This window comes from Rana temporaria, chromosome 12, assembly GCF_905171775.1.
Source record: "Rana temporaria chromosome 12, aRanTem1.1, whole genome shotgun sequence".
NCBI classification, from domain to species: Eukaryota; Metazoa; Chordata; class Amphibia; order Anura; family Ranidae; genus Rana; species Rana temporaria.
In genome coordinates, this window is record NC_053500.1 from 104,955,326 (window position 1) to 104,978,269 (window position 22,944).

Sequence of the window (22,944 nt, forward strand, 5' to 3'; positions counted from 1 at the left end):
AAGATACGAGCGGCGTAAGTCTCCTACGCCGTCGTATCTTAGGGTGCATATTTATGCTGGCCGCTATGTGGTGTAGAATATGTAAATGACTAGATACGCCGATTCAGAAACGTACGTGCGCCCGGTGCATTTTTTTACGTCGTTTACTTACGGCTTTTTCCGGCGTAAAGTTAGTCGAACAAATAGCTGGCCTAGTCAATGTTAAGTATGGGCGTCGTTCCCGCGTCAAAATTTGAAAATTTTACGTAGTTTGCGTAAGTCGTCCATGAATGGGGCTGGACGTAATTTACGTTCACGTCGAAACCAATATGTCCCTGCGGCGTACTTTGGAGCAATGCACACTGGGATATGTCCACGGACGGCACATGCGCCGTTCGTAAAAAACGTCAATCACGTCGGGTCACAAGTAATTTACATAAAACACGCCCCCTCATCCTCATTTGAATTAGGCGCGCTTACGCCGGCCCATTCACGCTACGCCGTGGTAACTTAGGAGGCAAGGGCCAGATTCACGTAGATACGTTACACCGCCGCAAGTTTTCATCGCAAGTGCCTGATTCACAAAGCATTTGCGATGAAAACTACGCTGGCAGCCTCCGGCGCAAGGCGGGCCAATTCAAATGGGCTTGTGCCATTTAAATTAGGCGCGCCGGACCTACTGCGCATGCTCCGTTTCGCAATTCCCGTCGTGCTTTGCGCGCCGTGACGTAATTTTTTCGAACGGCGACGCGTGTAGCGTACTTCCGTATTCCCGGACGTGTTACGCAAACGACGTTAAATTTTAAATTTCGACGCAGGAACGACGGACATACTTTAGACAGCAATATGATTGCTAACTAAAGTTAGGGCACCCAAAACGACGACTAACTTTGCGACGGGAAACTAGACCAACCGCGACGTAGCGAACGCGAAAATCCGTTGTGGGTCGCCGTAACTCCTAATTTGCATACCCGACGCTGGTTTACGACGCAAACTCCCCCCAGCGGCGGCCGCGGTACTGCATCCTAAGATCCGACAGTGTAAAACAATTACACCTGTCGGATCTTATGGATATCTATGCGTAACTGATTCTATGAATCAGTCGCATAGATAGAAACAGAGATACGACGGCGTATCAGGAGATACGCCGTCGTATCCCTTTTGTGAATCTGGCCCCAAGTGCTTTGTGAATACAGCACTTGCCTCTCTGACTTACGGCGGCGTAGCGTAAATACGATACGCTACGCCGCCTCAAAGATGCACACATCTACCTGAATCTAGCCCAGTGTTCTCCCATGCATTGCGGTACCAAGTGTGTTAACGTGAGTTTTACTGCAGGGCACTGGAACTGATAGGTGTGACTGAGCCCTAAACTATTATTTTTCTATACTGATGTATAAAATATTATTAATGCAAAAAAAAAAGCTTTACATTACACTGGCAATATTTTTATTACAATCTTTAATATGATTTTGCATAAACATTTGTAATTGACATTTCCCCATTTCCGCCCCGGCAGCTATTGGAACACTTAGTGGATAAGTGCAGTTGATAATCCTCATTATTGTCCCATTTCCCTAGGGTGAAAAGACACAGACTATGACAACGTACTTCTGGCTATCTGTGGTAAGAGTCATTCCAGCTGTCCTATTAGTGTTGTTCTTAGTATTGGGAGACATCTTTCACTAACAAGTAAATTTCTGTTCCCAGGTTTGGAAAAATGATTTTATATATTGGAACCCAGAAGATTTTTGCAATATAAGCCATATTACACTGCCGTTGTCCTACTTCTGGATGCCAGACCTCTATTTCCACGAACAGTAAGACATTATTGGCTCCTTTAGTTCATTGAATGTGACTTTTGGCCTGGATTTGTGGAGAGCCATATAGTTTGTTGTCTGAAATTATATTGCTGTCTCTAATGGGGAGATTTCCCTTTATTATAATCTAGGAGGTGGAAGATCTTGATACATCAATGAAGGCACAATCCTGCATAAAACAGACTTAAGAGAAAATGGGGATTTTTTTTTATGTGCCCGTAAAAGTCACATACATAACATAAAATACAAAGTTCATTTTAACATTAAAAACAGAAAAGATTAAAAGGCTTATCCAACACAACACATTTCTTTATCATGTATAAATAATGCTGCAGATAGGCAGTGGATCAACACGTTTCCCCTGTAAGCTGCTTCTTCAGAATCAACTTGCTTGAAAACATTGAGGCCTAGTACACACGAGAGGATTATCCGCTGGAAACGGTCCTCCGGCCCGTTCCCGCGGATAAATCCTCTGGCGGATTTGGATCTGATGGTTGTACTAACCATCAGATCGAAATCCGCGCGGAATACATCCGCGGTGACGTGGCCGCACCGTCGCCGCGATGATGACGCGGCGACGTGCGCGACGCTGTAAGATAAAGACTTCCACGCATGCGTCGAATCATTACGACGCATGCGAGGGAGGGAATCGGACGGATTGATCCGGTGAGTCTGTACAGACCACCGGATCAATCCGATGGACAGGATTCCAGCAGATGGATTTCTTAGCATGCTAAGAAATTTTTATCCGCTGGAAATCCATCGGCCCGAAAAAAATCCGCGGATAAATATCCGCTGGGCCGTACACACCACGGGATCTATCCGCTGGAACTGATCTGCGGATAAATACCAGCGGATAGATCCTCTCGTGTGTACGGGGCCTAAAACTATGCACTTGATATCATCCTCCTCAGTCAGTCAGTCAGTCAGTCAGTCAGTCAGTCAGTGTCAGCGGTGGAGTAGGGCGCTTCGGACCTTCCGCATACGAGCCTGCTTCCACCCAGACCTGGCAGTCAGAGGCTAGGCAGCTGCTAGGCTAGACGCTCCAGGAAACAAGCTCCCTGGAACCAGGAACCAGCATCTCGCTCTCCACGAGGACTCCTCTCTTCCGCAGGTAAGACCCTGCCTCTCAGGGCCTGTCATCTTGGGGATCCACTGACGGCCGTCCTTATCAGGGCAGCCGTCACATAGACCCCACACTGCGGCTTTCTATACTATTTCTTGCCGGCATCTATCGCCCGCACGGCCACCCGCTTTGTGGTAGTCCCAAGTCACCCCCCCTGGGTGTATTTCCGGCGTTTTTTGGTGCTCTTGCACCCCCGCGCCAGCCTACTCCTTCTCGCGGCCGCCGCACCTTAGGAAAGTCCGCGGCTTCAGCCGCGGCCTACCGGCGCGCCGTTCTTTTCTCCCTACACTAAATTCCTAAGCACAGTTTGCTCTGGTTATTCACCCCCACACCCCCAGAGGCCCCCTGTTCAGCAAATTCATCGGTAAATATCATTTTTACCAAGCTGACAGCCCCCCCCCCAGCCCGGGTCCTGTGCTTTGCCTGGCGGCCATTATTTTGGTATACCCCAGCAGCAGTGACACCCAGCATCCCCCCCCCCTTTTTTCCCCTCCATAAGCCGTCAGTCTTTTGATCCAGGGTTTTAAACCGATCGCCTTCAGGGATCAGGAAGGAATTTTTTTCCCTGCCGCAGCACATTGGCCAGCTTGCCCAGGTTTTTTTTGCCTTCCTCTGGACCAAAAAAATAAAACCCTATTTCTCTTGAGCTAGGATTCTCGAATCCTCTCTCACCCTACGCCCGCACTCCAGCCCTCGGTGACTGGCAACAATGGTTAAGTTGCGATACTCTGCAGAAACCATTTGGGGTCTGAGACAATTCGCAACTACATTACCTGCCGCCACCACAATAGCCTTAAAATCAGATCAACTTTTGAGGTTCGATCATCGATCGATCATCAAAAATTTCAATCATTCACCACAGCTCAAGCACATATCATGTGCTTTGCTTAACACTAGATCAGCAGTTAAACACCGATCAGAAATCCATGATTTCTTACTACAATACGATCTAGACTGCCTCTTTATTACGGAAAGTTGGCTGTCGGACGATTGCAACACCATTCTCGGAGAACTGGTGCCAGCAAACTATCGCATCTTAACGGAAAATAGAATAGGGCAAAGGGGAGGAGGCCTGGCGGTGATTCATAAGTCGCATATTGCAATCACTAAACCGGTCCTTCAAAATCCTCTACCTTTTATGGAAACCCTTACGCTTCAACTTCAAGCTCATTCTCAGGAGACCGTTCATATTCTCCTCTGCTATAGGCCCCCTGGGCCCAAATCGCAGTTGATATCAGCATTAACGGAGTTCATTTCCACCTACTCCCTTAGCAGCAATCATCTTTTGCTGCTCGGGGATTTCAACTTGTGGGCTAACTCCTCACAGGATCCCATCGCGGATGCCTGCATCAACCACCTGGAAGGATTAGGACTTCAACAACTTATACGCGGACCAACGCATGCTTCAGGTCACACACTCGACCTAATTTTCAGACAAAATCTGAAAATAAACATCTTGGGAAATGAACCTTTGCCATGGACAGACCACCATGCAATTAGCTTCATAATCCCCAGAACTCCATTAGTCAGGAAAGTACCCAAGCCGGTGACAATACACTGGGCTAGATCTCAGAGGAAGCTCCACTCGGAACTCTTCAGATCTACCCTGGGAAACCGTATTGGGGCTATTCCTCCTCAGCTAGCAGCCTCAGATACTTTGGATGCCATTAATGCAGCTCTGCTACAGTCAGCCGACTTAGCAGCACCAAAGCGCAAACTCCGCAGCCGGGCAAAAAAGTCCAGCTGGTTCAATAACCAGCTGTCGCTATTGAAGCAAGAGCGCAGAAGGGCGGAAGCCGCCTGGAAAAGAAGTCCGTCAGAAGACCACCTCAACTTCTACAAAACAGTAACAACGCGCTATCACAAGGAAATTTTCGAAGCCAAAAAACTTCACTTCTCCAGGGTGATTAACAGCGCAATGAATCGCCCACGCGAACTCTTCAGGATGGTCACCCAGACCATGAATCCGGGATGTCTAGAAGTCCCCACTTCAGACACCCAAGAGTTCTGCAATGAACTATCGGATTTCTTCATCAACAAAATTGAAAAAATTCGGGTAAGTATTTGGAAAAACAATACTCCACTCAGCCCCGTCTTCAATCAAAACAACGACGGAACGCCCCTACAATCAACTAAGTTCACTTTGGAACCCATCTCCATCGATACAACAAAAAAATTCATTGGTGTGCTGCGCAACAGCACAGCACCGAATGACATCATTCCCACCAAGCTACTGAAGGAATGTGCCGACATCCTGGCGCCTCCGATCACGCAGCTTATAAATCAGTCATTTAAGGAAGGCATAGTGCCTTCCCTGCTGAAAGAGGGCACAATCCTGCCGATCTTGAAAAAACCTAATTTGGATCCTATGGACCCAACTCACCGCCGTCCCATAACAGGTCTAAATGCTCTGTCCAAGATAATGGAGAAAGTGGTGGTAAATCAGCTGCAACAGCATCTGGACACCCACAACCTACTCGATCCATTTCAATCCGGGTTCCGTCCCGGTCACGGGACAGAAACGGCCTTACTGAAAATATGGGACGATGCGCTCGAGGCCGCAGACGAAGGAGAATCCTGTCTCCTGGTTCTGCTGGACCTAAGCGCAGCTTTTGACACAGTAGACCATAAATTGCTACTGAGACGACTAACAGAAGTCGCCGGAGTCTCAGAAGATGCCTTACCATGGTTCTCCTCTTTTCTTGGAAACCGATCACAAACAGTGAAACTGGGATCCTTCACATCAGAAAAACGCACGGTGCCATGTGGGGTCCCCCAAGGATCCCCCCTATCACCAGTGCTGTTTAATATCTATCTTCGTCCTCTCTTTGATATTATCAGTAGCCATGAACTACTTTATCACTCTTATGCAGACGACACGCAGTTGTACTTTCGCATCTGCCACAAAAAGGATCATCATCTCAGATTAGAGAAATGTCTCTCTTCAATAGAAAACTGGATGACTAAGAGTTATCTCAAACTCAATAGTGCTAAAACAGAACTCTTTATCTTCGATGCCAGTCGGAAGAAACCACCAACAACAAACTGGACACCGTCTCCCATCCTGGGACAAATCATCGCCCCTAGCTCCAAAGTCAAAAGCCTGGGAGTCACGTTTGACACCTTCATGACAATGGACGCACAAATAGGGTCAGTAGTCAGCGGGGCGCACCATTTGATGCGCCTACTACGCAGACTTATTCCATTTATCCCCAAAGAAGACGTAGCAGTCGTGGTGGGATCTATCGTGAATTCCAGACTGGACTATGCAAATGCCCTTTACCTCGGGCTACCCAAGTACCAAATCGCTCGTCTTCAAGTCGTACAGAATACGGCCGCTAGACTGGTGACTGGGAAAAAATCTTGGGAATCAATCTCACCTTCACTGAGATCCCTTCACTGGCTGCCAGTGAAAGACAGAATTGCATTCAAAGCACTCTGCCTGACACATAAGTGCATCCATGGGAAGGCTCCTAGATATCTATGCGACAAGATCAAACCGCACAATTGCAACCGCATTCTGCGATCCACCGACCAAAATCTGGTCAAGGTTCCTAAAACCAAATACAAGTCCAAAGGAGAAAGAAGGTTTGCTTTCCAGGGCCCCAGGCTTTGGAATGCTTTACCAACCAGCATTCGGTTGGAGCAAAACCACCTGTCTTTCAGAAGGCAGATCAAGACCCTGCTTTTCTGAAAGGCATGAGACACAAACAACAAGCGCCCAGAGGCGATTCAGTTCGCATGTGCCGCGCTATATAAGTTTTTCATTCATTCATTCATTCATGCTAAATCTGCAACTGCAGTGAAATCAAGTCTATCATTCCTTTGTAATAAAGCTTTTCTGCACAGTTTACAGCTTTTTAAAGTGTATATAAACCCAAACACTAAAAGTGTATATATAGCTGGCCTTGGGCCCTTAAAAAGGCACTGTCATCATGTCTTGGCAGCACTGGCACTGCTGGTAATCATAGGTGTGGTGGCATCAATCCCTCAGTCAGGTGACAGTGCTTGGGTCTAGAGATTGACTGCTAGATTTGAGCATTGAAATGGGGGAAAGTCTAGAAAGGCACCCCTGGGTGCTGCACAGCTTCTTGAAAAAAACGTTATCCAGACAGTCCATGCATGCAGACCCATAGGAACGAATGGGAAATCTACTGCGCATGCACAGACCGGTCTGGACACTTTATGTAAAGAGGTTCCCGTGCCTCACAGCAAAAATCTCCAGTGATGGTGGACAGGTAAGCAGAACACATTAGGGTTTACTGGGCACAGTCGGGTCAAGCTAGGTACAGTTACACTTTTGGGGCTCCTTCACATGTGCAGTGCTCTCTGAAGAGCCATTTGCATTTGGATTGCTTTCAGAGAGTATTTGACAGGCGGTGAGTGGGTGTTGCATTGCCTTCTCACTGCCTGCTTTACCCCTTGTTCCCCGCACTAGCATGCCGCAACTGCATGCATTGCACTTGGTTGTCATGTGTACATCCTCAGCCGATTCCTCTGCAACTAAAGGGTATAGCAGTTTTACTGCCCCCCACCTCAAGTGTGAATAACTGCCAAGGTTAAGTTGCAATGTGCTGAATGAAGAAGCACATCTTCTGTTCCCTTGGGTAGTACGGTCCAGCTATGGTGGAAGCAATACAAATAAAATCACTATTGTGATCCTTTACAGCAGTGGTTCTCAACCTGGGTTCGGGAGCCCCTCGGGGGTCGAAGGATGATTTGCCAGGGGTCACCGAATCCTGGGCTGTTCCTGAAGCCTGCACCGCTCTCCCAGCCTTTTTTGCAGCCACCCAGCAGGGCTGTCCGTGGAGCCTGTGGCAGCCCACTCAGCCTCTTCGCAGCCACCCATTCAGTTCATGGCATGGCTGGGGGCAATGACTAGAGGTCAGCTGACTGGTGAGGAATGGAAAGTGGGAGGGACTGGAGGAGACCCTATCTCCTGATTTCGGCATAGGTGTTACTGCTACGAGACACCACAAAGTCAGAGACACAGTGAAGCCGGAAACACAGTGAGTAACCAGGGGTCAAGTCCTGGGGAAAAAAGTGTGGGAACTCCCACCCAATATCCACTTCCCCACCAAAAAAAATAAAAAAATGATACGCTCATATGCATAATTACTAAACCGCATTTTTTTAAAGCAACTTCTTTCTAAATCCCGCGGTTATCGCGGCAGAGCTCCGCAATGTCTCTTGGGAACAATGACAAAAGCTCCCAGGAGACATTGCGGCATCGAGGAAGTGACGGAATACCCGCACACTACCCGATGAATCCATATACAGGAAGCGGCCAGTAACATAAAGGATTACTAAGGTTCGCCTGCCCCTGACAGTGACTCGAGCTGGGCATCGCCGCTTAGTGAAGGATTGGCTCGTTTTGTTTTGAAGGTTGTTTTGAAGGTTGTAAAAAATGGTCGTGTGTGGGCTTTAACGACGTGAAAAAAACGTGCATGCTCAGAAGCAAGTTATGAGACGGGAGCGCTCGTTCTGGTAAAACTACCATTCGTAATGGAGTAAGCACATTCATCACGCTGTAACAGACAGAAAAGCGCAAATCATCTTTTACTAACACGAAATCAGCTAAAGCAGCCCCAAGGGAATGGAACTTCCCCTTTATAGTGCCGTCGTACGTGTTGTACGTCACCGCGCTTTGCTAGAGCATTTTTTTTTCACGATCATGTGTAGGCAAGGGCGTTTTAATGATCGGGTTGAAATTTTTTTCGTTTTTTTCTAGACCCTTAAAAATGTCATTTTTTAGAACCCGAAAAAAAGGTTGTGTGTACGCGGCATCACATTTGATATTTAGATCCATTCAATGGCTCATACAGCAAATGCAGAAATACTATGTGTAATACACCATTAGGTTCAGTACATTCTTTCAGACTCGTGCCAGGGTGTTCTTCCTTTTTCTTCGGCAGAGTTATTGAAGACACATCTCCATGGATAATATATGTCAATATAACATCAGATGGCATGATCAAAGCAGTGAAACCCATGCATTTAACAAGCACATGCATTTTGGATATCCATTATTTTCCATTTGATGTTCAGAAATGTTCTACGTCCCTTACAAGCTTCATGCACCTTGGTGAGTTTTTGTTATATAAATTGAATATTCAGTATATTCGTGTATATATAAACAGTATGGCCCGGATTCACAAAGCACTTACGCCGACGTATCTCAAGATACGCCAACGTAAGTACAAATGTGCGCCGTTGTATCTATGCGCTGACCCACATACTAAGATACGCCTAAAAATAGGCTTCCTACGACCAACGTAACTTGCTTACGCCGTCGTATCGTGGGCACATATTTACGCTGGGCGCATTTGCCGCTCCCATTGATTTTCTATGCACATATGCAAATGAGGGAGATACGCCGATTCACGAACGTACTTGCGCCCAGCGCATAATATACACGTTTGCGTAAGTCGTACGTCCGGTGTAAAGTTATTCCCCATATATGAGGCGCAACCCATGCAAAGGTATGGACCAGGGAACACAGCCGTCGTCGTTTACGTAGTATGTGAATAGGGCTGGGCGTAGGTTACGTTCACGTCGTAGGCAGTGATCCGTCGTATCTTAGGGAGTAGTTCCGACGTGATTGTGAGCATGCGCACTGGGATACGTCCACGGGACGGCGCATGCGCCGTTCGTTTTTCAAGTACTTGTATGGCACTCGGCCCATCATTTTCATGGGGTTACGCCTCATTAGCATGGCTCACACCCACTTCCACCTACGACGGCTTACGCCGAGGGAACCCAGCGCAGTTTGGGAGGCAAGTGCTTTGTGAATTCGGTGCTTGCCTCTCTGCGCGACGTCGGCGTAGCGTATATTAGATACGCTACACCGGCATAAATATGCGCCAATGTATGTGAATCCAGGCCCATATGTTTTATTTTTGTTTGCCATTGACAACTATAACAGCTGATAAGAAGTAATGATAACAAAGTTATATTCTTAATGGGGTTATAAACCTCTGACATAAAATATAAAAAAAGGACTTCCAATTATACTGTGTACTTAAGGCAGAAAATGAAATGACTCCCACTGAGTCCAATGCAGTCCTGCAGCAGCGCTGCAAACTCTACGTTTGCTGTGATCCTATACAGTGTAGAGGTGGAAAAGATGTGCTCCAATCACCAGTTGTTGTTCACCACGTGGGGGATAGGAAACCCCTTCAGGGGATACACTTACCAGATGGCTGATAAGAAACAGCATGTAATCCACCGCGCTAGTAATCGTCAGACGTTCACCATAATAATGATATTCAGCATGTATGAGGAAAAAGAAAACTCATAGTAGTAACGTTTGGATAATTTATTGAAAAAACTCCCCCAAATATAATTTCCCATTCAATACTGTGCGTACCACATAAATGAAAAAACAGGCATGTAATGTAATAGCGTTTGCTTCACGATTGTTGACCCTGAAGACCGCTCTGTGTCGTTTCCTTACGGCGGCTTCCTGGTTCCTTCCTCGTGGAGCGCAAACGTCACTTCCGGTTGTTGTGTATGGAGAGTCACGCCCTGACGCGTTTTGTCACTTCCAGACTTCAACTGAGGACGCCCTCATGAGGTCCGCATGTATCGGGACCCCCCCGCTACATGCGGCGGTCGGATACCCGCGGGGAGCGATCCGGGACGAGGGCGCGGCTATTCGTTTCTAGCCGCCCCCTCGCGATCGCTCCCCAGAGCTGAAGAACAGGAAGAGCCGTATGTAAACACGGCTTCCTCATGCTTCACTGTGGCGGCTGCATCGATCGAGTGATCCCTTTTATAGGGGAGACTCGATCGATGACGTCAGACCTACAGCCACACCCCCCTACAGTTGTAAACACACACTAGGTGAACCCTAACTCCTACAGCGCCCCCTGTGGTTAACTCCCAAACTGCAACTGTCATTTTCACAATAAACAATGGCCCAGATTCAGGTACATTTGCGCTTTATTTGCGGAGGCACGGAGGGCAACGATTTTGCCCTGCGCCCCCGCAAATATTTTGCGCTGCCCTCGATTCACGGAGCAGTAGCTCCGTAAATTGCGAGGGCGCGTCGGCAAAATTGCCCGGCGTAAGCGCGCGCAATGTAAATGATCCCGCCGGGGGCGGGAATCATTTAAATTAGGCGCGCTCCCGCGCCGAGCGTAGAGCGCATGCTCCGTCGGGAAACTTTCCTGACGTGCATTGCGGCAAATGACGTCGCAAGGACGTCATTTGCTTCAAAGTGAACGTGAATGGCGTCCAGCGCCATTCACGATTCACTTACGCAAACGACGTAGATTTTAAATATCACGGCGCGGGAACGTGGGTATCCTATAGCATTGGCTGCGCCGGCTATTAGGATGTGTAACCTTACGCGAAACCCGACGTACGCAAACTACGTAATTTGCGTACGCAGGGCTCGCGCAACGTTGTGAATCGGTGTTAGTATGCAATTTGCATACTATACACAGATCACAATGGGAGCGCCCCCTAGCGGCCAACGCAAGAATGCAGCCTAAAATCTGCGTGACATAAGAGCCTTATGCCACGCAGATTTTAGGCTGCAGTCGGCGTAGCGATGTTCCTGAATCAGGAGCATTCGCTACGCCGGAGCAAGTAAGCAATTGCGCTGTGTAACCTATGGTTACACAGGCGCAATTGCTTCTTGAATCTGGCCCACTGCAATTTAAATGCATTTTTTGCTGTGAAAATGACAATGGTCCCAAAAATGTGTCAAAATTGTCCGAAGTGTCCGCCATAATGCCGCAGTCACGAAAAAAATCGCTGATCGCCGCCATTAGTAGTAAAAAAATAAAAAAATAATAAAACTATCCCCTATTTTGTAAACGCTATAAATTTTGCGCAAACCAATTGATAAACGCTTATTGCGATTTTTTTTACCAAAACTAGGTAGAAGAATATGTATCGGCCTAAATTGAGGAAAAAAAAAATGTTTATATATGTTTTTGGGGGATATTTATTACAGCAAAAAGTAAAAAATATTGCATTTTTTTCAAAATTGTCGCTCTATTTTTGTTTATAGCGCAAAAAATAAAAACCGCAGAGGTGATCAAATACCACCAAAAGAAAGCTCTATTTGTGGGGAAAAAAGGACGCCAATTTTGTTTGGGAGCCACTTTGCACGACCGCGCAATTGTCAGTTAAAGCGACGCAGTGCCAAATTGTAAAAACGCCTTTGGGCATTTAGCAGCATATTGGTCCGGGGCTTAAGTGGTTAAAGTTGCTGGGAAGGACAAGTCACTGCCACTGACTTGGCTCTGATTTGAAATAAGATGCCAGATGAGGCCTCTGCCACAGGCTCAATGCTGATAATGGTGAACAGCAGAGCAGATCCTCCCAATCTTTTCTCTTTGGGGCCACCGACTGACAGTACTAAGGTTATCTGTCAGTGTTCGGTCACCCAGATCCCCGATGGTTCGTTCAAGCTTCTCAGACAACCTGCCTCTGGGTTCTCCTCGAGCCGATCCCCCATCACACAGCACGTAGCTTAGGATCTCTTCAGTAGAGCTGGGGACCCAGTAAGTCACTGGGGCCCCTTTGTGGCATCAGTTGCTCCAGGCCATGAGGGCCCAGAGTCAGGAACTCTGCGTTGCGCGCGACCCCAGGCCAAGTAGGCCATAGTGGTGGGGCCCGCGATGTGCGCACACCCTAAAGGTGGGTGCCGCACCTGGAACCAGGAACCCGCGAAGAACCAAGAACAACGGCTTCCGCCACAGAAATACCCCTCCCCAGCATGCCCCGCGAGTGAAAACTCCTCTAATTGGCTGCTAGGGAAAAGCGACTCCGCCTGGACCTCTCTGGTGCCACCTGCCGCCCAGGGAATGGTGCCTCATCCCTAGAACACAGTCTAGCACACAGAACAATCCAGATTTGGCGACAGCCAAATTTGACATAATTCAGAATGAGAGCAACTTATCTCTCTCATTCTCCCACTAACTTTAGCGTAGCGCCTTTACTGAAAGTAAGGGGACGCTACAGCTGTCTCTTTGTCTCTGCCACATGTCTATTGTCCCTAATGGCAAATCTGCCCTTGTGCGTAGTAATAGATGTAATATCTAGGATCACTCAAGCAGTAGGGTTGCAATTTGACTAGTCTACTCAATGTGAGGAATTGCCATCTGTTTTTTCTCCACTGACCCATATAAGCAGGAAATGGAGATGGTTAATAGTTTAGGTAGGGGAAAGTTAAGTGGCTGTAAACTTCAAACATGAAATCTAAACTCTACATATCACTCTACAGGCGTCCCTGAGTTACAAACAAGATAGGGTCTGTAGGTTTGTTCTTAAAGGGAACAAAATGGGGAGTATGGCCTCATGTATAAAATAATAAATTGAATAAAAGTGTACCATCATCCCAATTATAATAGAAAATGGGGGAGAGTAGGGGCGAAGGACTAGTAGCTGAAGCTAGACCTGGAGCTACCCACTCAATGGTTTTGGGGGGGACTATCACGGTACTGATAAATATACATAAAACATAATGATATAAAAAAGGTTTATTGATATATAAAAAATTGCAAAACAAATAATTGTACAATCAATGAATTGTACAATTATTTGTTTTGCAATTTTTTATATATCAATAAACCTTTTTTATATCATTATGTTTTATGTATATTTATCAGTACCGTGATAGTCCCCCCCAAAACCATTGAGTGGGTAGCTCCAGGTCTAGCTTCAGCTACTAGTCTTTCGCCCCTACTCTCCCCCATTTTCTATTGTTCTTAAAGGGGTTGTAAAGACAAAAATATGTTCCTCTTAAATTAAAGTCTGACAGTAGCTGATAAAGTAAAAAGTAATGTTTTGCATTTTAACTAGTTTGATACCTGTTGAAATCGAGCTGTTTTATTCACCTCCGTCACTCCTGAATCATTATTCTCACTGACTTTCTGGTTTGCGGTGCGCATTCATTCTTGCTACATCACGGCCTAATGGGAACTAGGCAGCGTCTGCAATAAGATCAGCGTAAATCCAAGGGGTAATCCAAGAATCTGAGTCAGGAACAAGCAAAGTCAGCAACCATCCACCAAACTAGCACGAACAGGAACCTATACTAGGGCAAGGACAGGAAGGGGAAGTGAAGATTTATAGGGTCACTGATCAGATGACTACCAACAGCTGGTCCCAGGGTGGACCCAACATGCAAACTTATGCAGCAGAACATAACCAGGATTCTACCATAAAGCAAGTTCCTTGGTGGTTCAGGCAATAGGAAACCAGGTCCCAGGATCAAATCCCAGACACGGTGTGACACATTGGATTTCCACGTGACCATCCAAGTTGTCAGTCCTTTAAAGACCTCCCTGCTGTCAGTGTAGATAGTGACATGGGAAGAAGAATCCTCCTGAAGAGTCATCACAACAGTTTTGACTAGACCCTCCAATTCCGGTCTCCTGCAGGACTGTGTGTAAATGGACTGCTGCTGTCCATTTACACCCAGACGAGGTGACTGAACTGTGCGGTTCATTTTGTCCCAAATTAATATTCAGACACATTTTTCATTACTCAGGGATTTGGATATATCTGAATAACCGAATTACAATATAAATGAATTTTATCCAATGCTCCGAAAAACCTAACTAAATTTGTCAGAATTTAAGGAAATTCAGACTGAAATTCGAATCGAATTTTAAATTAAACTCCAGTCGAATTCTAACTATACATATTGCTGAAATCAAAGACTATGGGCCAGATCCACGTAGCGGATCGTAATTTTGGTCCGGCGTAGCGTATCGTATTAACGCTACGGCGCCGCAACTTTGAGAGGCAAGTGCTGTATTCACAAAGCACTTGCCTCTAAAGTTACGGCGGCGTAGCGTAAATCTGCCGGCGTAAGGGCGCGGAATTCAAATGTTAAAGATGTGGGCGTGTTTTATGTTAATTTTACTTGACCCGACGTAATTGACGTTTTTTCTGAACGGCGCATGGGGGTATACCAGTGCGCATGCTCGAAATTAACCCGCAACAAGCCAATGCTTACGACGTGAACGTCATTCTACGCAAAGCCCTATTCGCGATTGAATTACGCAAACGACGTAAAATTTTTAAATTTTGACGCGGGAACGACGGCCATACTTAACATTGAGTACGCCTCATATAGCAGGGGTAACTATACGCCGAAAAAAGTCTTACGGAAACGACGTAAAAAATGTGCCGGCCGGACGTACGTTCGTGGATCGCCGTATCTAGCTAATTTGCATACTCGACACGGAAATCGACGGAAACGCCACCTAGCGGCCAGCGTAAATATGCACCTACTAAGACGTACACCAGTCGGATCTAGCCCAGCTTCAGGCGTATCTTGTTTTGTGGATACAAAACAAAGATACGCCAGAGCAAACTAGCAGTAACGCGGCGTATCAATAGATACGCCAGCGTAACTGCTTCGTGGATCTGGCCCTATGTGTGTTATTAGAGTATCATTTCAAAATAATGCTTTTCCTGTTTAGCCAAAGGTGATTTAACCACTTGCCCACCGGGCACTTAAACCCCCTTTCTAACCAGACCAATTTTCAGCTTTCAGTGCTCTCACATTTTGAATGACAATTACTCAGTCATGCAACACGGTATACCCATATGAAATTTTGTCCTTTTTTTTTTCCACACAAATAGAACTTTCTTTTGGTGGTATTTATTCACTGCAGGGTTTTTTATTTTTTGCGTTTTAAAAATGAACAAAAATGCATTTTTGTTTCTGTTATAAAATTTAGCAAATTAGTAATTTTTCTTCATAAATTTTGCCCATAATTTATACTGCTATATATTTTTGGTAAAAATAACCCAAATTGGTGTATATTATTTGGTCTTTGTGAAAGTTATAGAGTCTACAAGCTATGGTACCAATCACTGAGTATATGCAAACTGATCTGGGGTGTAGTTAACTTTCTGGATAGAAGAAGATCCTGGACTGCCGCACTCCTTAAAAACGATGGCCCGGATTCACATATATCGGCGCATAGTTATGCGGGCGTAGCGTATCTAATATACGCTACGCCGACGCAGCGCACAGAGGCAAGCACTGGATTCACAAAGCACTTGCTTCCAAATCTACGCTGGGTTTCTTAGTTGTAACGCGTCGTAAGTTGAAGTGGGCATGAGCCATGCAAATGAGGCGTGACCCCATGTAAATGATAGATTGAGCATCATAAAGATACGAATAACGTACGGCGCATGCGCCGTCCCGTGGACGCATCCCAGTGCGCATGCTCAGAATCACGTCGAAACAACTGCCTACGACATGAATGTAACCTACGCCTAGCCATATTCACGAACTACGTAAACAACGTAAAATACGACGGCTGTGATCCCTGGTCCATACCTTTGCATGAGTTGCGCCTCCTATATGGGGAATAACTTTACGCCGGTAAGTAAGTCTTACGCAAACCACGTATATTATGCGCCGGGCGCAACTACGTTCGTGAATCGGCGTATCTCCCTCATTTGCATATGTGCATAGAAAATCAATGTGTGCGTCCCTTGCGGCCTATTTTCAGGCGTATCTCAGATTGTGGGCACGGCGCACAGATACGCCGGCGCTTAGTTACACTTACGCGGCATATCTCGAGATACGTCGGCGTAAGTGCTTTGTGAATCCGGGCCATAGTCTTTATTGTACAAATAAAATCCAAAAAACAACCAAAGCAATGCAGTCAAAACGTAGTGAACAACAGGAAAAAGGTGGCTGACATGTTTCACATCAAGTGATGCTTACTCATAGCTGAGTTAACTTTCTATTGACAACCCCACACATTTAACCCTTTGATCGCCCCTGGCCTAAACATTGTCTTTAATGGATATGCAGACAATTAAAAATGAAAGGAAATTGATGTAAAAAAACAAATAACTGAAATTCACAGGGATTTACTCACTCTATTTGTCATATTTACTGTTATCACTAAAAGTAAGAGAAAATGACAAGTTTTGGACCATCGCCAGAACAGAAATAGAGGGGATATCTTTCAATGGGGACACTAGTTCTGGTGACAACCAAGAATTTCCGCACATTGCAGGAATTTTCTTCCACTTCCTGGGAGAATGGGACAGGAAGTGAAGGAAAATCGCCTTAATGGGACACAGATGGCAAACAAAAAGCTGAGAGGGACTGTATCCCTCAGTTACCCTATCCACAATAATTAGCATTTAGTTGTTCTTTAAGGAGAATATTTGTAAATGACCCTTCATTTAAAAAAGTTTATTCTTGACAAGGTATTCCTTTTGTTCATATAATATGATTTATCTCTCTGTCTTATATTCTTTAGAGCCAAGCCTGATTTTGAAAATGCAGAAAAATTTGTCTCAAATAATTGAACAAAGTAAAAAACTTTATTTGGATACTGGAGAATGGTGCTTGCTGGACATTTTAGTGGAGGAAGGCTCATTAAATGGCTACTCAAAGCTCACATTTCAGGTGACTACCAGAAGCAGGGTTGGACAGTGCATCTGTGCCTTCTGCCTGCACCTAAACCCTGGAGCCTTATGCATCAGTGCTAAATGCCTAGGGCCAGATTCACAAAGGACTTAGGACGGCCTCTCCATGTACCTCCATGTACGCCGTCGTAAGTCCGAAAGTGCGCCGTCGTATCTATGCGACTGATTCATAGAATCAGATATGCCTCACTGTTGCCAAGATACGACCGACGTAAGTCTCCTACGCCATCGTATCTTGGGGTGCATATTTACGCTGGCCGCTAGGGGCGCTTCCGTATATTTCCGCGTCGAATATGCAAATGAGCTAGATACGCTGATTCACAAACGTACTTGCGCCCAACGTATTAAAATACGCTGTTTACGTAAGGCATACGACCGGCGTAACTTTACCCCTCATAAAGCAGGGGTAAGTCATGTTAAAGGAGTTCTCTGACCTAAAAGTTTTAACCCCCGCTGTGCCCGGGCTGTAAAAAAATAGAAAATAAACTGTCACTTACCTGCCTACGATCCCCCGTTGTTCCGATATCGCCGTCCCGTTCTCCGGTCCCGGGCCCCTTCCGCTTCCTGTGTGTCGGTGACTCATAGTGCGCTCAGCCTATCAGCGGCCGCAGCAATGTCCCGTCGCGGCCACTGATAGGCTGAGCGCACTATGAGTCACCGACACACAGGAAGCGGAAGAGACCGGGACCGGAGAACGGGACGGCGATATCGGAACAACGGGGGATCGTAGGCAGGTAAGTGACAGTTTATTTTCTATTTTTTTACAGCCCGGGCACAGCGGGGGTTAAAACTTTTAGGTCAGAGAACTCCTTTAAGGTATGGATGTTGGAAACGTTGGAACAGTGTCGCATTTTACGTCATTTACGTAAGTCGTACGTGAATGGGGATGGGCGTAGGTTACGTTCACGTCGACTAAGCATTGAGCCGGCGTAATTTACAGGGGAAAATTTGACGTGATACTGAGCATGCGCGCGCAGGCGCCGTTCGTTAGGCGGGTCATTTACGTGGGGTCACGATTCATTTCCATACAACACGCCCCCTACCAGCCTACTTTGAATTACGCGGGCTTACGCCGGCCCATTTACGCTACGCCGCCACAACTTATGGAGCAAGTGCTTTGTGAATACTGCACGTGCCTGTCTAAGTTGCGGCGGCGTAGCGTAAATAGGATACGCTATGCCCAACTAAAGATACGCCATTGTATCTGAATCTGGCCCCTAGTGTATATGGAGCCTAAATGCACAAAAGTCAGTAAGTGAAATATGTGCAAGTCACATAAACTTGCCTTCATTTAAATGTTTCTCTCTTTATGTATTCTGCAATTATTCTTTAGGTAATCATGAAACGCAAATCAAGCATTTACATGTTCAGCCTAATTGTGCCAACTGTGTTCCTTTTGCTCCTGGACCTTCTATCGTACTTCATTCCCAAATCTTATACTGAAAAAGCCAACTTTAAACTCACAGTTCTCCTGAGCATATCAGTTCTGGCTATCATCCTTAATGATTTCCTGCCTGCTTCCACCAATGCACCTCCAGTTGTTGGTAAGAATAGAGCCTAAACACAAATGCAATGTTTAAATGCATGATTCAGCGCTGATGTTGGCCAAGTGGAGAGTAATTAAAGAACATGCTACTACATAAGTAAGTAAAGTGAACTCCTGCGCTGTCTGGGGTGAGGGGAACAAGGGAAAACTGGCAGGGATACTGCTGCAAATATAAGAGAGGTCTACCTCAATAGACAAGGAGTGATATATAAAACAAGTGAAAATATTTGCGCTGTAAAAATAATATACACAATGGGTATAGATATGCATGCATATACAAACATGCGCACATATATGCATATAGTGGGTGGGAAAACCAAACGTGAAAGTCACAATAAAATGATAATAAGTGACAGTGTTGAACAGTCCCTGTTAGGGGAAAACGCAAAAGGTCCAGGAAATCAAAAGTCCAGCAATAAAAAATAGTTCATCAGCACTTGATCCAATCAATGAAGCGATGTAAACTTGTAAGATAGTTCAAAAGAGAGAAGCCTCATATCCGAAAATTGGTGAAAGTAGAAGATAAGCCGTAACCAAGATCTCACATAGACACCTCTGGTGGTCCCAGTAGCTCACCTCAGATCTGTCAGGTCAGACTAGATTAGTCAAAACCTAATGGATGTGGTCCAGGACTGGATAGCAGATACGGATCTCCGTATGATGCGATGCATGTAAAACATAAAAGGGCATATACCAAATGGTGTGATAACGTAACAAAACGGGGGGGGGGGGGAGCCTCGATCCTAGTCAGTGGAGATGCACTCACATTTAGATAATAGCCTAGGGCCTATCTCCACGAGCGCCGAGCTCGTCAGTCCCTGCTTCCTTTCCTTCTCTAGTCCTCCAATGTGTCAGGCTAGGAGTCCTATGTCCCAGAACGGCTCACAGCTGGCTCCTGGAGTCTGATTAGTCAAGTCCTGTTGCATATGTATGTGGGTCTCGATGGTACATAAAAAACAAAGCAGAAGGGCATGCAGCCTGATAGTGTGATACCGTATGCAACACAGGACCCCAAAAGAAAGCAGATTAAGATACACTCACATACATACAGTGAAATGAGACCTATCTCCACGAGTGCGGACTCGCAATAACCTCCTCCTCCGCCTCCTCCCTTCTATCTGTGGATCAGGCTGAGTACTCGAATGGCAATGTCATGCAGTAAATAAAGATGTGAGTATGAGTAAATAAAGATGCGTAGCGTACCCCAATCGGCAGTGGAATATTTATTAAAACAAGGTAAAAACTCACATCTAGTGGTAAAAAAACGGCATATATCCTACGAGTAGCGAACTCGTTCGACCGTCCGTCGGATGCTAGAGTGTGTCTAGCCGTCCAATCCCGACGAGTATCGTCACAACACGTGACTTCATCAGGGGATCACTACTACATAGTTATATTAAAGTGGTGGTAAACTTGTTTTTATAAGTTTTACCTACAGGTAAGCCTATAATAAGGCTTACCTGTAGGTATAAAGAATATCTCCTAATCCTGTACGGTTTAGAAGATATTCCCCCCGCAATGCGCCGCTGATTGCAGCGGCGCATGCGCAGCGGGGATCCTCGGCTAAAGGACTGGCAGCCGCCGGACCTTGCCGAATTTAAATCTCCTGCGCGCATGCGCGGGAGTGACGTCATCGTTGCTCCGGCCAATCACATCGCTGGAGTGGCGATACCCGGAAGACACGCCGAGTCAAGATGATATCTCGCTTGGTGTGGACCAGGTAAGTTCCCTACACCTCGTTTTGAGGTAAGTATTTCATAATGAGCTAATATGCGGTGCATACTAGCTCATTATGGCTTTTACTTTTCAGGTGAACAAAAAAAAAAACGCTTCAAGTGGCAAAAAGAGCAAAGTGCGCAGACTAAGTGTAGTGGCTGTGTAAACATTTATTAACCACTTTAATACCGGACACTTTCACCCCTTCCTGCCCAGGCCAATTTACAGATGTCAGTGCTGCCACACAACACTGCACATTCATGCAACACTGTACCCAAACGAAATATTTATCTTTTTTTTTTTTTTTAAACAGAGCTTTCTTTTTATGGTATTTTATTACCACTGGGGTTTTTATTTTTTGCTAGAATTAAAAAAACTGTAAATTTTGAAAAAAAGTTTGTTATAAAATATTGCAAATATGTACCTTTTCTTCTTCACTGATGTGAGCTTTTGAGGCTGCACTGATGCGCACCTATGAAGCACCACTGATGGGAGCTGATGAGCAGCCACTGATGAGGCTGCACTGATCATAAGGGCATTGATAAACAATGTACTCACTGTGCCCTGTTAGACTTGCCTTTTATCGGCTCTCCTTTCCTCACACAGAGACAGCATGTGAGGAAAAAAATGCTGATAACCAGCAAGTCTGTTTACATGTGACCAGCTGTGATTGGACACAACTGATCACATGGTAAAGGACACACTGGTCACAGAGCGTGCCTGATGTTCGCCCCACGGAAATGCTCCCAAAACTGGAGAACCACGCTGTAGTTATCTTGCAGTCTGGAAGCAGCTAAAGGAAGACAAATAGCTATTCACATAAGACAAATTATGCTTATTATGGTTCTCAAATAAATTCCCAGCTGGGAAGAACACCAAGGAAACTATCACAATGGATACACTGGCTATGGTCTGGATGGGACCTGCAATAGAATGTGTGGAAGATCTCATGTATTGCAGTCATTGGTGCAGCTGGGAGGAAGAAGCACATGTGGATTTATGGAGCACGGGTGAGAACAGGAAGTGATGAAACAGGAAGTGATGTCATTGGCAGAACCATCATGGGTGTGACATGGGCCCAAGGGTAACATTTTGACATTGAATTTCTTCATGCTTTTGTGGTAGGTTCAGCTCAGAAATTCAATGAAAGCAGTTTGTATTGCACACCATAAAAGACAAAGTAGATTTAGCCTTACAAATAATGTTTCCATTACCCAGGCTTGCCAACATAGTGACATCCACCGATAAGCCCTCATGTCAATCTCTAGCCACGCCTCCTGGTCGTGGATTATCGCTACTGCTGTGTAGAAATCAGTGGCGACCTGTCCATATGGGGCACAGGGGCTCTGCCTCCCCTAATCTATGCGTCCCGCCACTAATCTACATGCAGGGCGCCAGACGCATGGATTCCAATAGATAGATAGCCAGATGCTCTAATTGGCTTCAAAAAAGGGTAGACTCCCTGGCCAATCAGGACACACTTCCTGTTTAGCCGAGAGGAGAAGCAACGGCTAGGCTCTTCCTTCCCCCAGCTTTCTAAGGTCAGTCCGTCTACTGAGGGAGGGGGTGGGCTGTCGTGCTTGCAACGATCGGAGGGGGTCTGGTGTTAGTTTCCCCCCCTCCCCCTGTAATATTTACCACCAGCCGCCCTTGGTAAGAATCTGTGACATGGCACAGAAAGGTATCTTTTAGATCTTCGGCTGCAACTGGCATCCCGTCTTTACCTCCACTGTACTGAGTGAAAGGTAAGATGGTGGTGCCAAACAAGGGAATTATCGGGGCTCTGGAGACAGACTGGAGTAAAGTTTTTATTCTTTATTAATACACTGGTAAAGTATTTATAAGCTAGATATGATATACAAATGTTAGGTTATGTATCTAAAAAGGACAATTTTGCATCATGAACTTATTGTAGCAACCAGGGGAGGGCTGACAGCCTTAGGCCTGGGGGGCAAGTTCAGTCAAGTGGCCCATTGAACTGCCAAATGAGCTCACCATCCATGGCCCATATGGTTTTTCAATGCAGCCTCACCAGTGCCCATCAGTGCAGCCAACTCCAGCACCCATCAATGCACCCTGATCACTGGGGTAGGTTACATGGGGAGTATGGGGGGGAGATGGGGGGTCAGCTAGGCGTGTCAGGGTCTCTCAGCTCAGCAGATCCTTGCACACGGCAGCCTCCTGGGGGAGTAATGCTCCTGGAGTCAAGTTGCAGCCAGCGCGCAGCCCTGCGTCCCGACTCCCTCACTGCCTCTGCCTGCTTCCAAGAATCCGGTCCCAGGGAGTTGTAGTTTCCTCTGCGCTGCTCTGTTTTCCACCCACTGGAGCTT

The 22,944-nt window shown here is 46.1% G+C and overlaps 1 protein-coding gene across 1 annotated transcript in view; it reads left to right on the plus strand.

Annotated features, from left to right (window-relative positions):
- The window catches only part of LOC120918471 (5-hydroxytryptamine receptor 3A-like), a 40,745-nt gene that overhangs the window by 12,419 nt on the left and 5,382 nt on the right, over window positions 1-22,944 (plus strand). Inside the window, exons 3-7 of the mRNA XM_040330069.1 lie at window positions 1,561-1,605; window positions 1,690-1,799; window positions 8,841-9,010; window positions 17,184-17,332; window positions 18,686-18,896. Coding sequence (XP_040186003.1) covers window positions 1,561-1,605; window positions 1,690-1,799; window positions 8,841-9,010; window positions 17,184-17,332; window positions 18,686-18,896 — 685 coding nt within the window. The remainder of the gene's footprint in view (window positions 1-1,560; window positions 1,606-1,689; window positions 1,800-8,840; window positions 9,011-17,183; window positions 17,333-18,685; window positions 18,897-22,944) is intronic.